This window comes from Protobothrops mucrosquamatus, unplaced genomic scaffold (genome assembly GCF_001527695.2).
Source record: "Protobothrops mucrosquamatus isolate PMUCROS unplaced genomic scaffold, P.Mucros_1.0 scaffold4416, whole genome shotgun sequence".
Taxonomy (NCBI): domain Eukaryota; kingdom Metazoa; phylum Chordata; class Lepidosauria; order Squamata; family Viperidae; genus Protobothrops; species Protobothrops mucrosquamatus.
In genome coordinates, this window is record NW_015390329.1 from 24,109 (window position 1) to 37,289 (window position 13,181).

The 13,181-nt window shown below is 49.9% G+C and overlaps 1 protein-coding gene across 1 annotated transcript; it reads right to left on the reverse strand.

Annotated features, from left to right (window-relative positions):
* Positions 1-10,593: 10,593 nt before the first annotated feature.
* On the reverse strand, positions 10,594-12,870 carry ACKR3 (atypical chemokine receptor 3). The gene has a single exon (XM_015828357.1). It carries the CDS (start codon positions 12,847-12,849, stop codon positions 11,755-11,757), a length of 1,095 nt encoding a protein of 364 aa, XP_015683843.1. The 5' UTR covers positions 12,850-12,870; the 3' UTR covers positions 10,594-11,754.
* Between the last annotated feature and the right edge of the window lie 311 nt (positions 12,871-13,181).

Genomic DNA, 13,181 nt, shown 5'->3' on the forward strand with positions numbered 1-13,181 from the left:
CGGTTGAGTTCGGTGTGGCCAGACCGGTTGCTAGTTCATCACTTTCGAGCAGGCCAGGACCATGAGTTACGCCAGGCCTGTGTGTACCGTGGGGTGCCCAACCGGCTACGCGACTGGTGCAAGGTGGCCATCGAACTGGATACAGGGTTAAGGGAGTGCCAGAAAGGGGGTGGAACCACCGGCCGACCCCAACGGCCGTTGGGGAGGCAACGAGAGGGCGCACCGCCGGCCGGCCCGCCGAAACCACCAGCTACGCCTGGAGGAGCCGCCTTCCGCTGTTTCCGGTGTAACCAGCCGGGGCACCGGGCAGCTGAGTGCCCAGCCCCCACTCCGCGAGGCCCAAAGACGGTCGGATGAGCCACCCCGACCCCGAAGAAAGGCCCCGAGAAATCGAGAGCGGTGAAGCAGTTGGCAACCCCGAGGCCTCAGCGAGCGGATCCGGTGGAGGAGGACACCCGGGCAGTCGCACGGTACCAGGGAGGTCCCGACGACAGTGAAGACGAAGTGGCGAACGACCCGATGGTGAGTGAACCAGTGAGCCCCTTCGTGCTGCCCATCACCCTTACCAACCCACGGACAGGGGTGCGAAGAGGGTGCCGAGCCCTTATAGACACCGGGTGCACCCGGTGCCTGATTAGCAGGACAGTTGCGAAAGAGGGTGGCATCCGCCTGCAACGGCTGTCCCGTCCTGTTCGGTTCGAGCAGGTGGACGGGTCCTTGTTGGGGGGGGGCCCAGCAACCCACGTCACCGAACCTGTTCGTATGGAGTTGGGCGGTCATTGGGAGGTCCTTCGCTTTATTGTTGCTCCAGCAATGACAGAGGCAGTGATTCTAGGCCTCGCTTGGTTGGACAAGTGGGGCCCAACCATGTGGTGGGAGGGGGGTTTCCGGAAACTCCAGCTTGGGGTTGGGCCCCAACCACCGCAGCAGGGTGCCAGGACACGGATCACGAGGCAGTCGGCAGCAGTCCAACCCTCGGGTGGTGCGGCCACCGCCCCGTCGATGGGGGCACAGGAGGACTCCTTCCCGGCCGTGTACAACGACCTGGCAGCTGTGTTCAGCGAACAGGAGTGCAACCAGCTACCGCCCCATAGAGCAACTGACTGCGGAATCGAACTGATACCGGGGGCGAAATTGCCAAAACCCCGGATGTACGCCATGGCGCCCAAGGAACTGCAGGAACTGCGGCGGTATATCGACCAAAACCTGGAGAGGGGATTCATCGAACCAGCCCGTTCCCGAGTTTCTGCCCCGGTCCTGTTCAAGGAAAAGAAGGACGGGTCCCTTCGTCTCTGTGTCGACTTCCGAGGCCTTAATGCCGTTTGTGTGGAACACTTGTACCCCCTCCCCCTGATGAAGGACCTGTTGGCCCAATTGGGTAAGGGCCGGGTGTTTACTAAACTGGACCTGCGGGAGGCATACTACCGGGTGCGGATACGTAGTGGGGACGAGTGGAAGACGGCCTTCAACTGTCCCCTCGGCAGTTTCCAGTTCCGCGTGATGCCATTCGGGCTACAAGGGGCCCCCGCGGTCTTCATGCAGCTGATCAACCAGGTACTGCATGAGCATCTGTACCGTGGGGTGCTGGTGTACTTTGACGACATCCTGATATACACCAACACCCTGGAAGAACACATCCGTCTAGTACGACAGGTGTTACGGAAACTCCTTGACGCGCACCTATACGTGAAGATCTCAAAGTGTGAGTTTCACCAGTCCAGGTTGGACTATCTGGGATACCGCATTTTAGGGGACGGTGTGGAAATGGACCCCCACAAGGTACAAGCCGTGTTGGAATGGCAAGCCCCCAGGACGCGGTGTCAGTTGCAGAGCTTCCTGGGGTTTGCTAACTTCTACCGGCAGTTCATACCGTCCTTTGCTGCCGTAGCCCATCCGTTAACAGAGCTGCTACGGACGAAGCATTTGGCCGGTAAGCCCAAGCCAGGTCAGCCACTGGCATGGACCTTGACCTGCCAAAAAGCATTTGAAGGCCTTAAAGCCTTGTTCGCCCAGGAACCCGTGCTCCTCCACCCGCAGCCCGATGCCCCCTTCATCGTGCAAGCAGACGCCAGCGACGTGGCCGTCGGCGCGGTACTGCTCCAACGGAACGAACAGGGGGTCCTCAAACCATGTGCTTATACATCTCGCAAGTTTACCACGACGGAGAGGGGGTGGGCCATATGGGAGAAGGAGGCCTTCGCTGTCAGATGGGCACTGGCAACATGGAGACACCTATTGGAGGGGGCAGCCGTGCCCTTCGAGGTGTGGACTGACCATAAAAACCTCGAGGCGTTACAAACACCCCGACGCCTGTCGGCCAAACATGTCAGATGGGCACAATACTTTACGCGGTTCCGGTTCACCCTCAAGTACGTACCCGGTGGGAAGAACTTCCTTGCGGACGCTTTGTCACGTATGCCCCAATACCACAGCAAACGTGAGGAGGTCGTGCAAGCGATCATGCCTCCCTACACCCAAACCCCCGAACGAGCAGGCCCCTGTACAGTGGCGGAGGGGGTGCTCCCGGACCTACAAGCAGCAGAACGATGCCTGGTTGCGGGACCATCCAGGTCTCTTGACACTGAGGGGGGGGTGGCTTGGAGGGGGGACAAGCTGTACGTCCCCGAGGCCCTACGGCAAACTGTCCTCCAACGGTGCCACGACGCCAAGCAGGCCGGACACTTTGGGTTCCTTAAGACCTTACATCTGGTGCGGCGGCAGTTCTGGTGGCCCCAGGTGAAACCGGATGTGGAAACGTATGTGAAGGCCTGCCACGTTTGTGCCACTGCTAAACCCCGGGTGGGGAGGCCTATGGGCCTGCTACAAAGGGTAGCCAACCCAACACAGCCGTGGGAAGTACTGGCTATGGACTTCATCGTTGACCTACCAGATAACCACGGTCACACCGTCATCTGGTCCATCATCGACCTATTTTCGAAGCAGGCCCACTTCATTCCGTGCCGGGGCCTGCCATCGGCCCAACGACTTGCCCGACTGTTCATCCAACACGTGTATCGTCTGCACGGGGTGCCTCAGCGTATCATTTCAGATTGGGGGGTGCAGTTCACAGCGCGCTTTTGGCGGGACTTCCTCCAGCTCCTTGGAACCTCCCAGGGCCTCAGCTCGGCATACCACCCCAGCACCAACGGGGCAGCGGAAAGAGCAAACGCCATGGTGGAGCGCTACCTCCGTAGCTATGTGTCGTTCCAGCAGACCGATTGGGTGGACCTCCTGGCATTTGCGGAAGTGGCCTACAATAACACCGTGCACAGCAGCACTGGGTTCACTCCCTTCCGGGTGGTGCATGGGGTGGAGTTTGTTCCCATCCCCGAGTGGGCCCAGGGGACGGTCACTCCACACACCCCACAAACATGGGCAACACGGGTAGCAGGCCTCTGGGGAAGGGTTAAAGAGGCGTTGCTCAAGGCTGAGGCAGCCGCAAAGGCACAAGCCGATAAAAAAAGGGCAGAGCATAGGGCCTTCCAGGTGGGGGATTGGGTATATCTGGCCACAAAATATCTCAAGCTCCGGGTGCCCTGTAAGAAACTGGGTCCTAAATATGTCGGACCATTCCAAATAGTCCAGGTACTCAACCCGGTGACGGTCCGCCTGAGATTGCCTCCCTTCCTGGGCAAAGTACATCCCGTGTTCCACGGGAGTCTCTTAAAACTGGCAGCCGGACCCCCACAACCAGCACCGGGACCGGTCACCGGGTCGCAGTACGAGGTGCAGGAGGTCCTGGATTCCAGGGTCCGCCGGGGAAGGGTGCAATACCTACTCCGGTGGAAAGGTTACCCCCTCACCGATGCATCCTGGGTGGGGGAGTCGGACGTACATGCCCCTCGGTTAGTCCGGGCATTCCATCATAACCACCCGGGCAAGCCAGGGGCAGTAGCATGTGACGCTAAGTGTGTGTCTATTTCTCTTCCAGGAGGAGCCGTGGTAGAGGGGGCCGCATGTCACGCCCCACCGGGCGTGCCATCTGCTAGCGGGGTGTGGGAGCCCGCCCGGGGAAGCCAGCCGCCGCCGCCAACCACCCCGCCGAAACGCCGCTACCGCCCGCCGCGGCCCAGCACATACCCGGAAGCCCCTCGGCCAGCGCGTCTCGCCGCCGGGGAGTCAGCGGCGACCCTTCCCCCCTCCTGCCTGCTCTCCGCCGTCGCGCCTGGGGCAGAGCAACCCAAGCCGCCGCAGACAGCCATAGGAGGGGCGCCAGAGGTGCCGTACGACGGGGCGAAGCCAGGCAACGCTATGCAAGGCCGGGCCGCCACCGAAGACGCCGGAGGGGCCGGGAATGTTGTAACCGGGCGGAGCCAGGCCGGGAAGGCTGCGGTGGGGGAGGAGTCGCGCCAGCAGGCCAATACGCACCGCGGTGGAGCTGCAAGGCCTGAGCATCCGGGGGAACCGGCCCGGGACTTTGGCGGCCAGGGAGCTGCTGGGAAGGAAGACCAGGCGAGGCAGTGGAGCAGGACGGACCCTGGGGAGGGGCGGGGTTGGACTAAGGGAACTTTAATCAGGGCAGGGCGGATGCTGGCTTGTGGCTGGGGGCGGGATGATGGGGCGTGGCACCTCTATTTACAGCACTGGGAGCAAACCACTCCCAGTGCTGACTTTGTTTCAGAACGAATAAACTTCCACTGAATGCACACCGTACCTGCGTCTTTGGTTCTTCTCAGACGTCATCGGACGTTGTGACATCTTCCTTGCGTCCCGAATTGCAACCACCTCCAAGGGAGAGCAGCACTTTGAAGTCAAAAACATGTTGGACTCTCCAACATGACTCCAAGGGAGAGCAGCACTTTGAAGTCAAAGACATGTTGGACTCTCGCATACATTGGGGAAAACCTAAGTATTTGGTAGCCTGGAAAAACTTTCCCCCTCAGAAATTGAATAGGTCGACTCCCAACATATTAAAGCCCCCAAACTACTTTAAAAATTCCATCACCAATACCCAGATAAACTCCATTGAACTATTTACTAATTGGGAAATTTTGTGTCTCTCCTTCTTCTCTCTCTTTTGCAGGACTAACGTCTCTGTCAAGGGGGGCAGAATATCAGATCTGCCTGGCTCAGCTTGGGGTGTGCGTGTCTCACAGGCCTCCTGCCATAAAAAAGAAGGGAGCAGAAGGAAGAAAGAAGAAAAGATAAAAAGGCAATAGAGCTTTGTGTGTCCCTGATAGGAAATCGGGAAGGGGGATGACAGGTGAGAAGGACCAGAGCAGCTGGATCCTATTTGTATCAGCATCCCATGGCCAGGCACCCTGAGAAGTATATGGATTACTCCCAAACATCTCATGAGTTCTCAAAACATCTTGGCCAGCTCTGAGTGGCTGGAAATGGACTGGTCACAGGATGGGAGTAAACCTAAACCTTATTTTTGTTTCCAGCGAGTATGGTGATTTCAGAGCTGGCTTGAATTTACTGCAACCATCACTCTTAGTAAAGGAACCCTTTGCTTTAACTAAATTGAATTGAAGGCTTTTCTTTCCTAAGGATTGGATTGGGGCAAGTCTGACAACAGGGCTGCCTATGACTGATTTCTGTTAAGATGGCCCTGCCCATGAAGTAAATGTCTTTTTCCTGCTGTGAAGCAATACAAGTCCCAGGAAAGGAAACCTCAGCAGGACCTTCCTCTCTTCCAGTCATAAATAGGAGGGATCACTTGGAAGTAGGCTACTCAGCACTTGACATCTGTCCATCATGTCCACTGAAGCAGCCCCAGAACTAGCAAGTAGAATCCATGGCTGGGTCATTGTTCAGACTTCAATGGTAGAGTATGGTTGAAAGGAGAGACAGCAGGATCACCTCTCTGAAAGGGGAGAGAGCTTGTACAAATTGAAGGGTCAGACCAGGAGCTGAGGCTTAGCAGAACCAGTTCATGCTGATGCAGGATATGACCAGCTCAGTTTATTGCCCTCAAAGCTTCCTATTCCAGAAGCACACAAAATGTGCAACAAGAAATCATATCTAAACAAAAGTTCAATTTTCTGTGACAATTGCTACTTATTTTCCAAGTAGCTTTTTTTTAAAAAAATATGTTATTGATTTTGTAATATAATTACCTTAATATTTGGTAAACAGCATGTTATCTGGTTTTACATTTAAAAAACAATCAATAACAATTAGTCCATATAGTAGGTTTGCTTGATTTTCTTCCAATAATATTCTCTTTTGCCAACCCTGAATTAATACAATTCTTATTATTTTGATAAATAACAATTAAATATAGATATTTTTCTAATATTTCTGCAAATAATAACATCAATATAAAGTTTCTTTTCTAACTGATCATCTTGTCTTGTCATAGATCCTGTTTACAAAATTCTTATTTAAATATGTTTCCCCCGCAATGTTCAAAACATTCTTACCAGTTGAGATTTTCTCAAAGTTAATTACATTTAAGTATTTAAGTGTTTTTCCTCATACAAGCCATCCCAATACTTTTACATTTCACATGTCTTAAAAAAAGAGAGAGAGCGAGAGAGAGAAGAAAAAGAAATAAGAAGATAGTATACTACTTAAAATATATGTCCCTCTTAGGCTAATGTATATTTATATCCAGAATTTTTCTCTTCTTTTTGACCATATTCAAACAAGTTTAGTCTTTAAATGTTTCATTCAATAAATCCAATTATCTAATCTTTTAGATCTGTTCAAAACATTTTTATCCATTGAAGTTTTATTGAGGTCAATTACACTTAAGTATCTAAAATATTTCCTTTATAGAAACCATTCCAACATTTTTATATTTCTCATGTCAAAAAACAAAAGAAAAAAGAAAAAAAAAATACTGTTACTTGAGGGGCTCATCCCTCTTAAACTAAAATTCATTTATATCCAAATCTTTCTATTTCTTTAACCATATTCAAACAAAAGTTTAATTTTTAAATATTCCCTCTGATAAATCCCATCATCTAATTTCTTAATAATCACTTTAGGCTTTTTTTTTTTTTGCCAAACATCTTTCCTGATCAATATGCTCCGCTGAATCAAAGAATCTTCCCATAGTCTTGTAGATGTTGTTATAGGTACAAAAAGCAAATCAAGTAAGATGTTTTATGGGAAGGTTTTGCCCCTTCGTATTCATTGAAAATCTTTTCCTTTCTTTCTCTTTTCTCTTATCATTTTTTGTCTCTCAAGTTCTCATTCTCCTGACAGCTTTTTGTTGAAATTTGTCAAAACTCCATTTTGTTGAAACTTTTGTGAGCTTAGAGCACGGGTTGGCAACCCGCGGCTCTGGAGCCGCATGTGGCTCTTTCAGCCGTCTCCTGCAGCTCCCTATCCACAGCCACCATGTTCAGTCTGAAAAAAAAGTGGGACTAAAAAAGTTCAACCAATCAATTCAAACTTCTCATGAAGTTTGAATTGATTGGTTGAACTTCTTTGGTTTGTGGGACTGCCCACAAACCTCTTTCCTTCTTCGGACTGCACATGGTGGCCGGGAGGACTGCTGGAAAGGTGTCCCTGGTAAGTAGCCATGGGTGGCCGGTCTTGGGGTGCCTCTTCCCTGCCCGACGGGTCTCCCCTCACCCTGCTTCGCCGCCGCCTGTTAGTTGGGGGGGTCGCCGGGGGTCTCTGTAGCTTCCCCTCTCCGCCTGCACCTTTCGGCCATCTCACGGGCAGCGGATTCCCCCGTGGCACTTGCCCAGCCCTTTCCCCACCTGCTGCATGGTCGTCTTGGCCGTCCTCCCGCTGCCGCTGCTGCCGGTCGCGCTGAGCGAGGCCGAAGAGGTGGCGGCGAGAAGGCAGCCACGCCACTTCGCCATCCTTCCGCTGGTGCCGCTGCCGCAACCCTCAGTGCTGCAGGAGACCTTGGGCTGCGAGGGTAGCGGGGCCGGCGGCGGGTCAGGACCCCCCCTCGTCTCTACGGTGGCATTCCCCATTGCCGGCACGGCCGCCCATGGTGCACCCGGCCTTGACGCCCTCCTCTTGCGATGCCGAAGTGGCTGAGGACACGACGGGGGCAGCGGATGGGCGCCGTCGCTGGAGCTGCTGCCTCCCGTCCTGCAGTGCGGAGTCCCAGCTCGGGCAGCTTCCTCACCCTTCTCCTCCCCTTCCTCCTTCTGCCCCCCCGGGTGGCTCACGTGGGCGCTGGGGCAAGAGGGGTGCCTGGGAAGAGCAGCTGGGCCGGCAGAGGGGCTGGCAGCGGCTACATTGGATGGGTGGAGGGTGAGCCCAGGCAGCGCGGAGTCCAGGCTGGGGCGGCGGCTTCCTTGCCCTCCTCCTCCCCTCCTTCCTCCTGATGCCCCCTGGGTGGCAGTCCCGGCTGGGGCGGTGGCCGGTGCCAGCATCGCTCCCTGGGCAGCCAAGCTGGCCACGCGTCACCCTGAGCTGGTCTGGTGGGGGTGGCGGCCGGCAGGGGCATTGATCCCTGGGCCGTCCCTGGGCAGCCGAGCCGGCCACGCGTCTCCCCGAGCCTACTCATCTCCGGTGGTGGCGCCATCTGGTGCTGTTTACACGGCCGTTAGTCTGAGTGAGTGAGATAGGAAGCGCCGCCCTGCTCCGCTCGTTTCCCCAGACCAGAGTTGGGGCCGCTGCCTATCTGTCATGCAGACGAACGGTCGTGTAAACAGCACCAGATGGCGGCGGCGCTGGAGATGAGCTTGAAGGAGAGGATGCTTGCTCCCACCTCCTGCAGAGCAGAACTGCTGCTTCCTCGCCCTCCCAGTGAAAGAACCCCAGAGAGGTGGAAGACGTCCTTTCTCCCACTTTCTGCTTCTCATCCTCTCTTTTCCGAGCACCCCTCCCAGAGCGAGCCAGAAACCTCAACTCCAGCCTCCCACAGCAGGCTGAGATAGGCGAGCCCGCAGCTCCTTCTCCCCATCGGCCTCCTCCTCCGCTCCCTGGGAACCTTCGCGGCAAAAGGCGGAAAGAAGAAAGTCCTAGATAGGGAAAGCGTGGGGTAGGGGGAGAGCAGTCTTTTCTGAGGGGAGGAGAAACCAGTACGGAGCTGGATGGGGGGGGCAGAGCCAGTACAAGTCTCGCCTTAGGCTCCACTCTTTAAATCAAGCCTCCTGTTCTGTGTGCATGCGTGTGCGCATTATGTGGCTCCGTTTTTTCTTTTGTGAGGAAAACGGGTCCAAGTGGCTCTTTCAGTGTTTCAGCTTGCCGACCCGTCTTAGAGTATAAGTTATCTTTTCCATGTCCAATATTTCCTGCAAGATTTTTTCCACCTGGGTTAAGTCATACTTCTTTCTATTGTGAGGTTCCATCTTTAAATCTCCTTCCTCTGGTTTATGTTCAGTTGTCTGTTTTATCTGCTCGCTCTGTATTTTTATTTTCTGAAGTTTTTTTGTTGTAAAGTTATTGCAGCAAGTATTACTGTATATTTTCATCCACCACTAGATGTCAGTACCAGTTCATTTTTCAATTTTCAAAATAAACAATTGTTTTCTTCTGTTTTCATGATTTAAAAAGAAAATCTTAGCAAATTCCACGAATTTCAAACTTATCCAGATTTAGGTCTTATATTCATTTCATTTCAATAAATTTCTGTCCCCCATAAGAAGTTTTTAATTCGCCGCTTCCATCTGTAGGAGGGTAGGGCAAAATTCCCCTCCTTCTCACTTTTGGAGGCTTTTTGCTTCTTAGGCTTTTTTCCCCAGGAAATCAATTATCAAGTAGAAGAGAGAAAATCAAAGTTCTTACCCAGTTCCAAGCACATTGTTTATAGATAGCTTAAAATAGTCCTTTTTGGCTTTGGCTGCTTGTAGCTTGGGCTAGACCAGGGGTCGGAAACCTTAAACACTTAAAGAGCCACTTGGACCCGTTTCCCACAGAAAACACTGGGAGCCGCAAAACGCGCTCGCATGCGCGCATGCCAGAGGGGGGGCTTTATGAAGAGTTTAATTAAAAAGAAATAGAGGCTGCTGTGCATGAGTTCTCTCTCTCTCTCCCTCTTCCTCCCCCCTCTCTCCGATCTTCTGCTCACATGGCCAGCTGGCCTGACGCTGTTCTCCAACAAGCTGACACACATTCTTATTGGGCTAGCTCTCTCCTGCCCTTGGTCTAACAGTCTTCTTCCCCCACTCNGAGCCATGGGTTGCCGACCTGTGGGCTAGACTCTTGAGTGACTAGACTCTTTCTCCTGTTGGTTTCTGGAGAGCTTTCCCCAAATGACCGGATCGAACGCCATCTCTCCATGATCAGCAGGGCTTCCCTCCTTCTTTGTTGCTTCTCCGGGGTGACTTTAGGACCATTTAGAGTCCCCAAACAGAAAAGAATTGGCCATAGGGTACAGAGCCCCGCGATCCCTCGGCTACTTACGCTACTGCACGAAACCAGAAGCCTTTCCAAGTAGTTTTTAATATAAACAAATATACTGTGCCACTCCTGAATTGTCCAAAAATACTAAAAGGTTCCAAAATTTCTTAGTTCCTCAGTGAAACTGAGTTCTGATTTCAAGGCACTCTTAAATAAATACTCTATTTTGCTGTAAGTAATTGCAATATTATTTGCTGTTCACTTTTAAACATTTCTTTATATAAAAAATCTTTTTAAAACATATACACCATCTTCCAAACCTAGGTTATCCCAGAATAAATTACAACATAATGAAAACAAAAAAGTATCTTAGAGGAGACAAAACTTTTTTAACATGTTGCCTGTTTATTGGATATTTTTAGGATCAGAAAAAGAACACAAATGGACTACAGAGACCAGTTACATTTGGAAGCATATACATGCATGCACACATACATAAACACACACATAAGTCTATATGGTTGTGACAAGAATATTGCTGAAAAAAACTACTTTGGAGGTACCCTGTTCATCAGTATTTTGAATCCATTCCTAATTAGCTGATGCAGGTATGTCACAAGTGGGATACTGTAAGCCAGCAGTCCCTAACCTTTCTGGCTCAGCAGACTGGTGGCGGAAGTGGGGGAGGGGAAGGTTTCACGCGCACACATGCGCCACTTTCACAACTGCAGGTTTGCAAACGCATGCCTACCACTTCCACGGCCCAGTTCCCAATGGGCTGCAGCCCAACACTGGGCTGGGGAACTGGGGTTTGGGGACCCCTGCTACAAGCAAACCTTATTTTGTGATTTACCTCTGAATCTATAATTTGGAAATGTATACTATTTTGGCTGAATAGGAATCTGTTCTGATTGCTACTGGAAGACTTCCAGGGAATATCAGGTTATATTCCCTGTAGAAAAGGAATTGAAGAAGAGAACTGTGGCAAACCATTTTTGTAGAGTTGTCTACAAAATGATATTGGAGTCACCAAGAATACTTGTGATTGACTCAAAAGAGAATTTTAAATTAAATATCAGGTATATCTGCCCTACCCCCACATACAAATAGCATACTGTATTGCTTGCATCTTATTTTCAAAGATAGTATTTGAAAAATAACTTACAAATAGGAAGATGAAAACTGAAAGAAACAAATAAGACAAAGATCATGAAACATATTAACATGCAATAATGAATATTTAAAAATATATTACAACTATGTTGTCACAAAATCTTTGTGAAGACCAACTTAAAATACATATAATTTTCATTTGTTATGCAGATTACTCTTACAATAGGAAATTGAGTGAATATCTAATATTAAAACTACAGTTTTTATACTCTCACAATCTTGTTCAAATCCATGGTTAAATATATTTATCTTCCAGTGCAACTGCAAAATATGTTTTTTTAAAAATATATACTGTAAAATGCATATTGTGTAGACAAGATTCAGTAACTAGGGAAGGAGTAATCTGTTTCCCCAGCAATGTCTTTTGCAACGCAATGATCATTTAGCATTTTGCTCCAAAGCAGAGTACTCCATTTCTGAAACCTTGGAAGTATCAATCAGCTTTGTAAGGCCAGTTTTAGCTGAGTATTTAAAGATAAATGCCTTCATGAGTTCATACTTGTAGTTTCGATTGATGAAACTATAAAGGATGGGATTGATGCAACAATGAACCAGAGAGAAGCACTGAGTAATGTGAAGGGCTGCATAAAGGACATTCTCCATTTGGCAACTGAAGGGTATAAAATGGAAGGCCAAGAAGAAATCAAGCAAGACAACTATGTGATATGGCAGCCAGCAGACAAGAAACACGAGAACATAGGAAAAAATAATTTTCACATTACTCCTCCTCTCTTGATCATTAGAGGCTGATACAGCTGCGGTTAAAAGACAATAGAAAATAGCAATGACAGGAAAAGGAATGACAAAACCTAAAATAACAGAGGTTAGCTCTGTGCCAGCTAGCCACTCCTTTGCGGTTTCCTCTGGATAGACAGGACGACAATAGGTTTCATTGTTGGAGGAAACTGTCTTAAGGTAATAGGTATCAGGAAGGGCTGCAAAGAAGGCAAAGAGCCATACCAAGATGCAAATGCAACAACGGAGTCTTTTCTTTTTAACACTGCTGGCAGGTTTGAAGAAAGAAACTGAGAGGTACCGATCCACACTCATACATGTCAGGAAGAAGATGCTGCCATATAGATTGATGGAGAACACAAGGTGAGCTATCTTGCATGAGATTTCCCCCATGTTCCACTGGCTGTGTTGAACAAAGGAGACTACCCAGATGGGAAGAGTGATGATCACACAGAGGTCAGCAACAGCAAGGTTGAAGATGTATAAGTGAGTTTCATAACCAGTAATTTTTGCTTGAAAATTCATCCAGACAACCACAAAATTGGCCACTAAGCCAATCATAAAAATAAAGATATACAAAAAGGAGAGGGTATAGAGCAGAGCACTTTTGTTAAGCACATTTGGGCACGACAAGGAGTCCACAGTGATACATTCTCCATTGTTGCAGATTACATTGGTTTCATTGAGATTCTCCACTTCCACAAGATCGAATATTGGAGGCACGTCAATAGTATTCATTGCAGATGATTTTTGATGAAATGAGTCTGAAAAAAGAAAGAGCAAAAAAGACAGCATGAGCAATTTTAGTTGAAGAGTAGACATTATTTGCAATTGCTTTTATATTGTGGGGAGTCCCCCCACCCACCCAGAGAAGGAAATATTAAGGGCAGAAAAAATATATTTCCTTAGGATCTTGAAGAGGCAGGAAAGCATGCTCAGTTTTCTTAATAGCCCCAAATCTGCCTCCCCCAAGCAGAAACCAGCTCTATAGAAATGCAGATCCAGACCATTCAGGAAAGCTGGAGCTAGAAGATTAAGAAGACAAAGATCTAAAATCTGCATATCTCACC

Bases quoted from the DNA above. Each gene is read 5' to 3' on its own strand.
- ACKR3 (XM_015828357.1), bottom strand. From the start codon at position 12,849: ATGAATACTATTGACGTGCCTCCAATATTCGATCTTGTGGAAGTGGAG.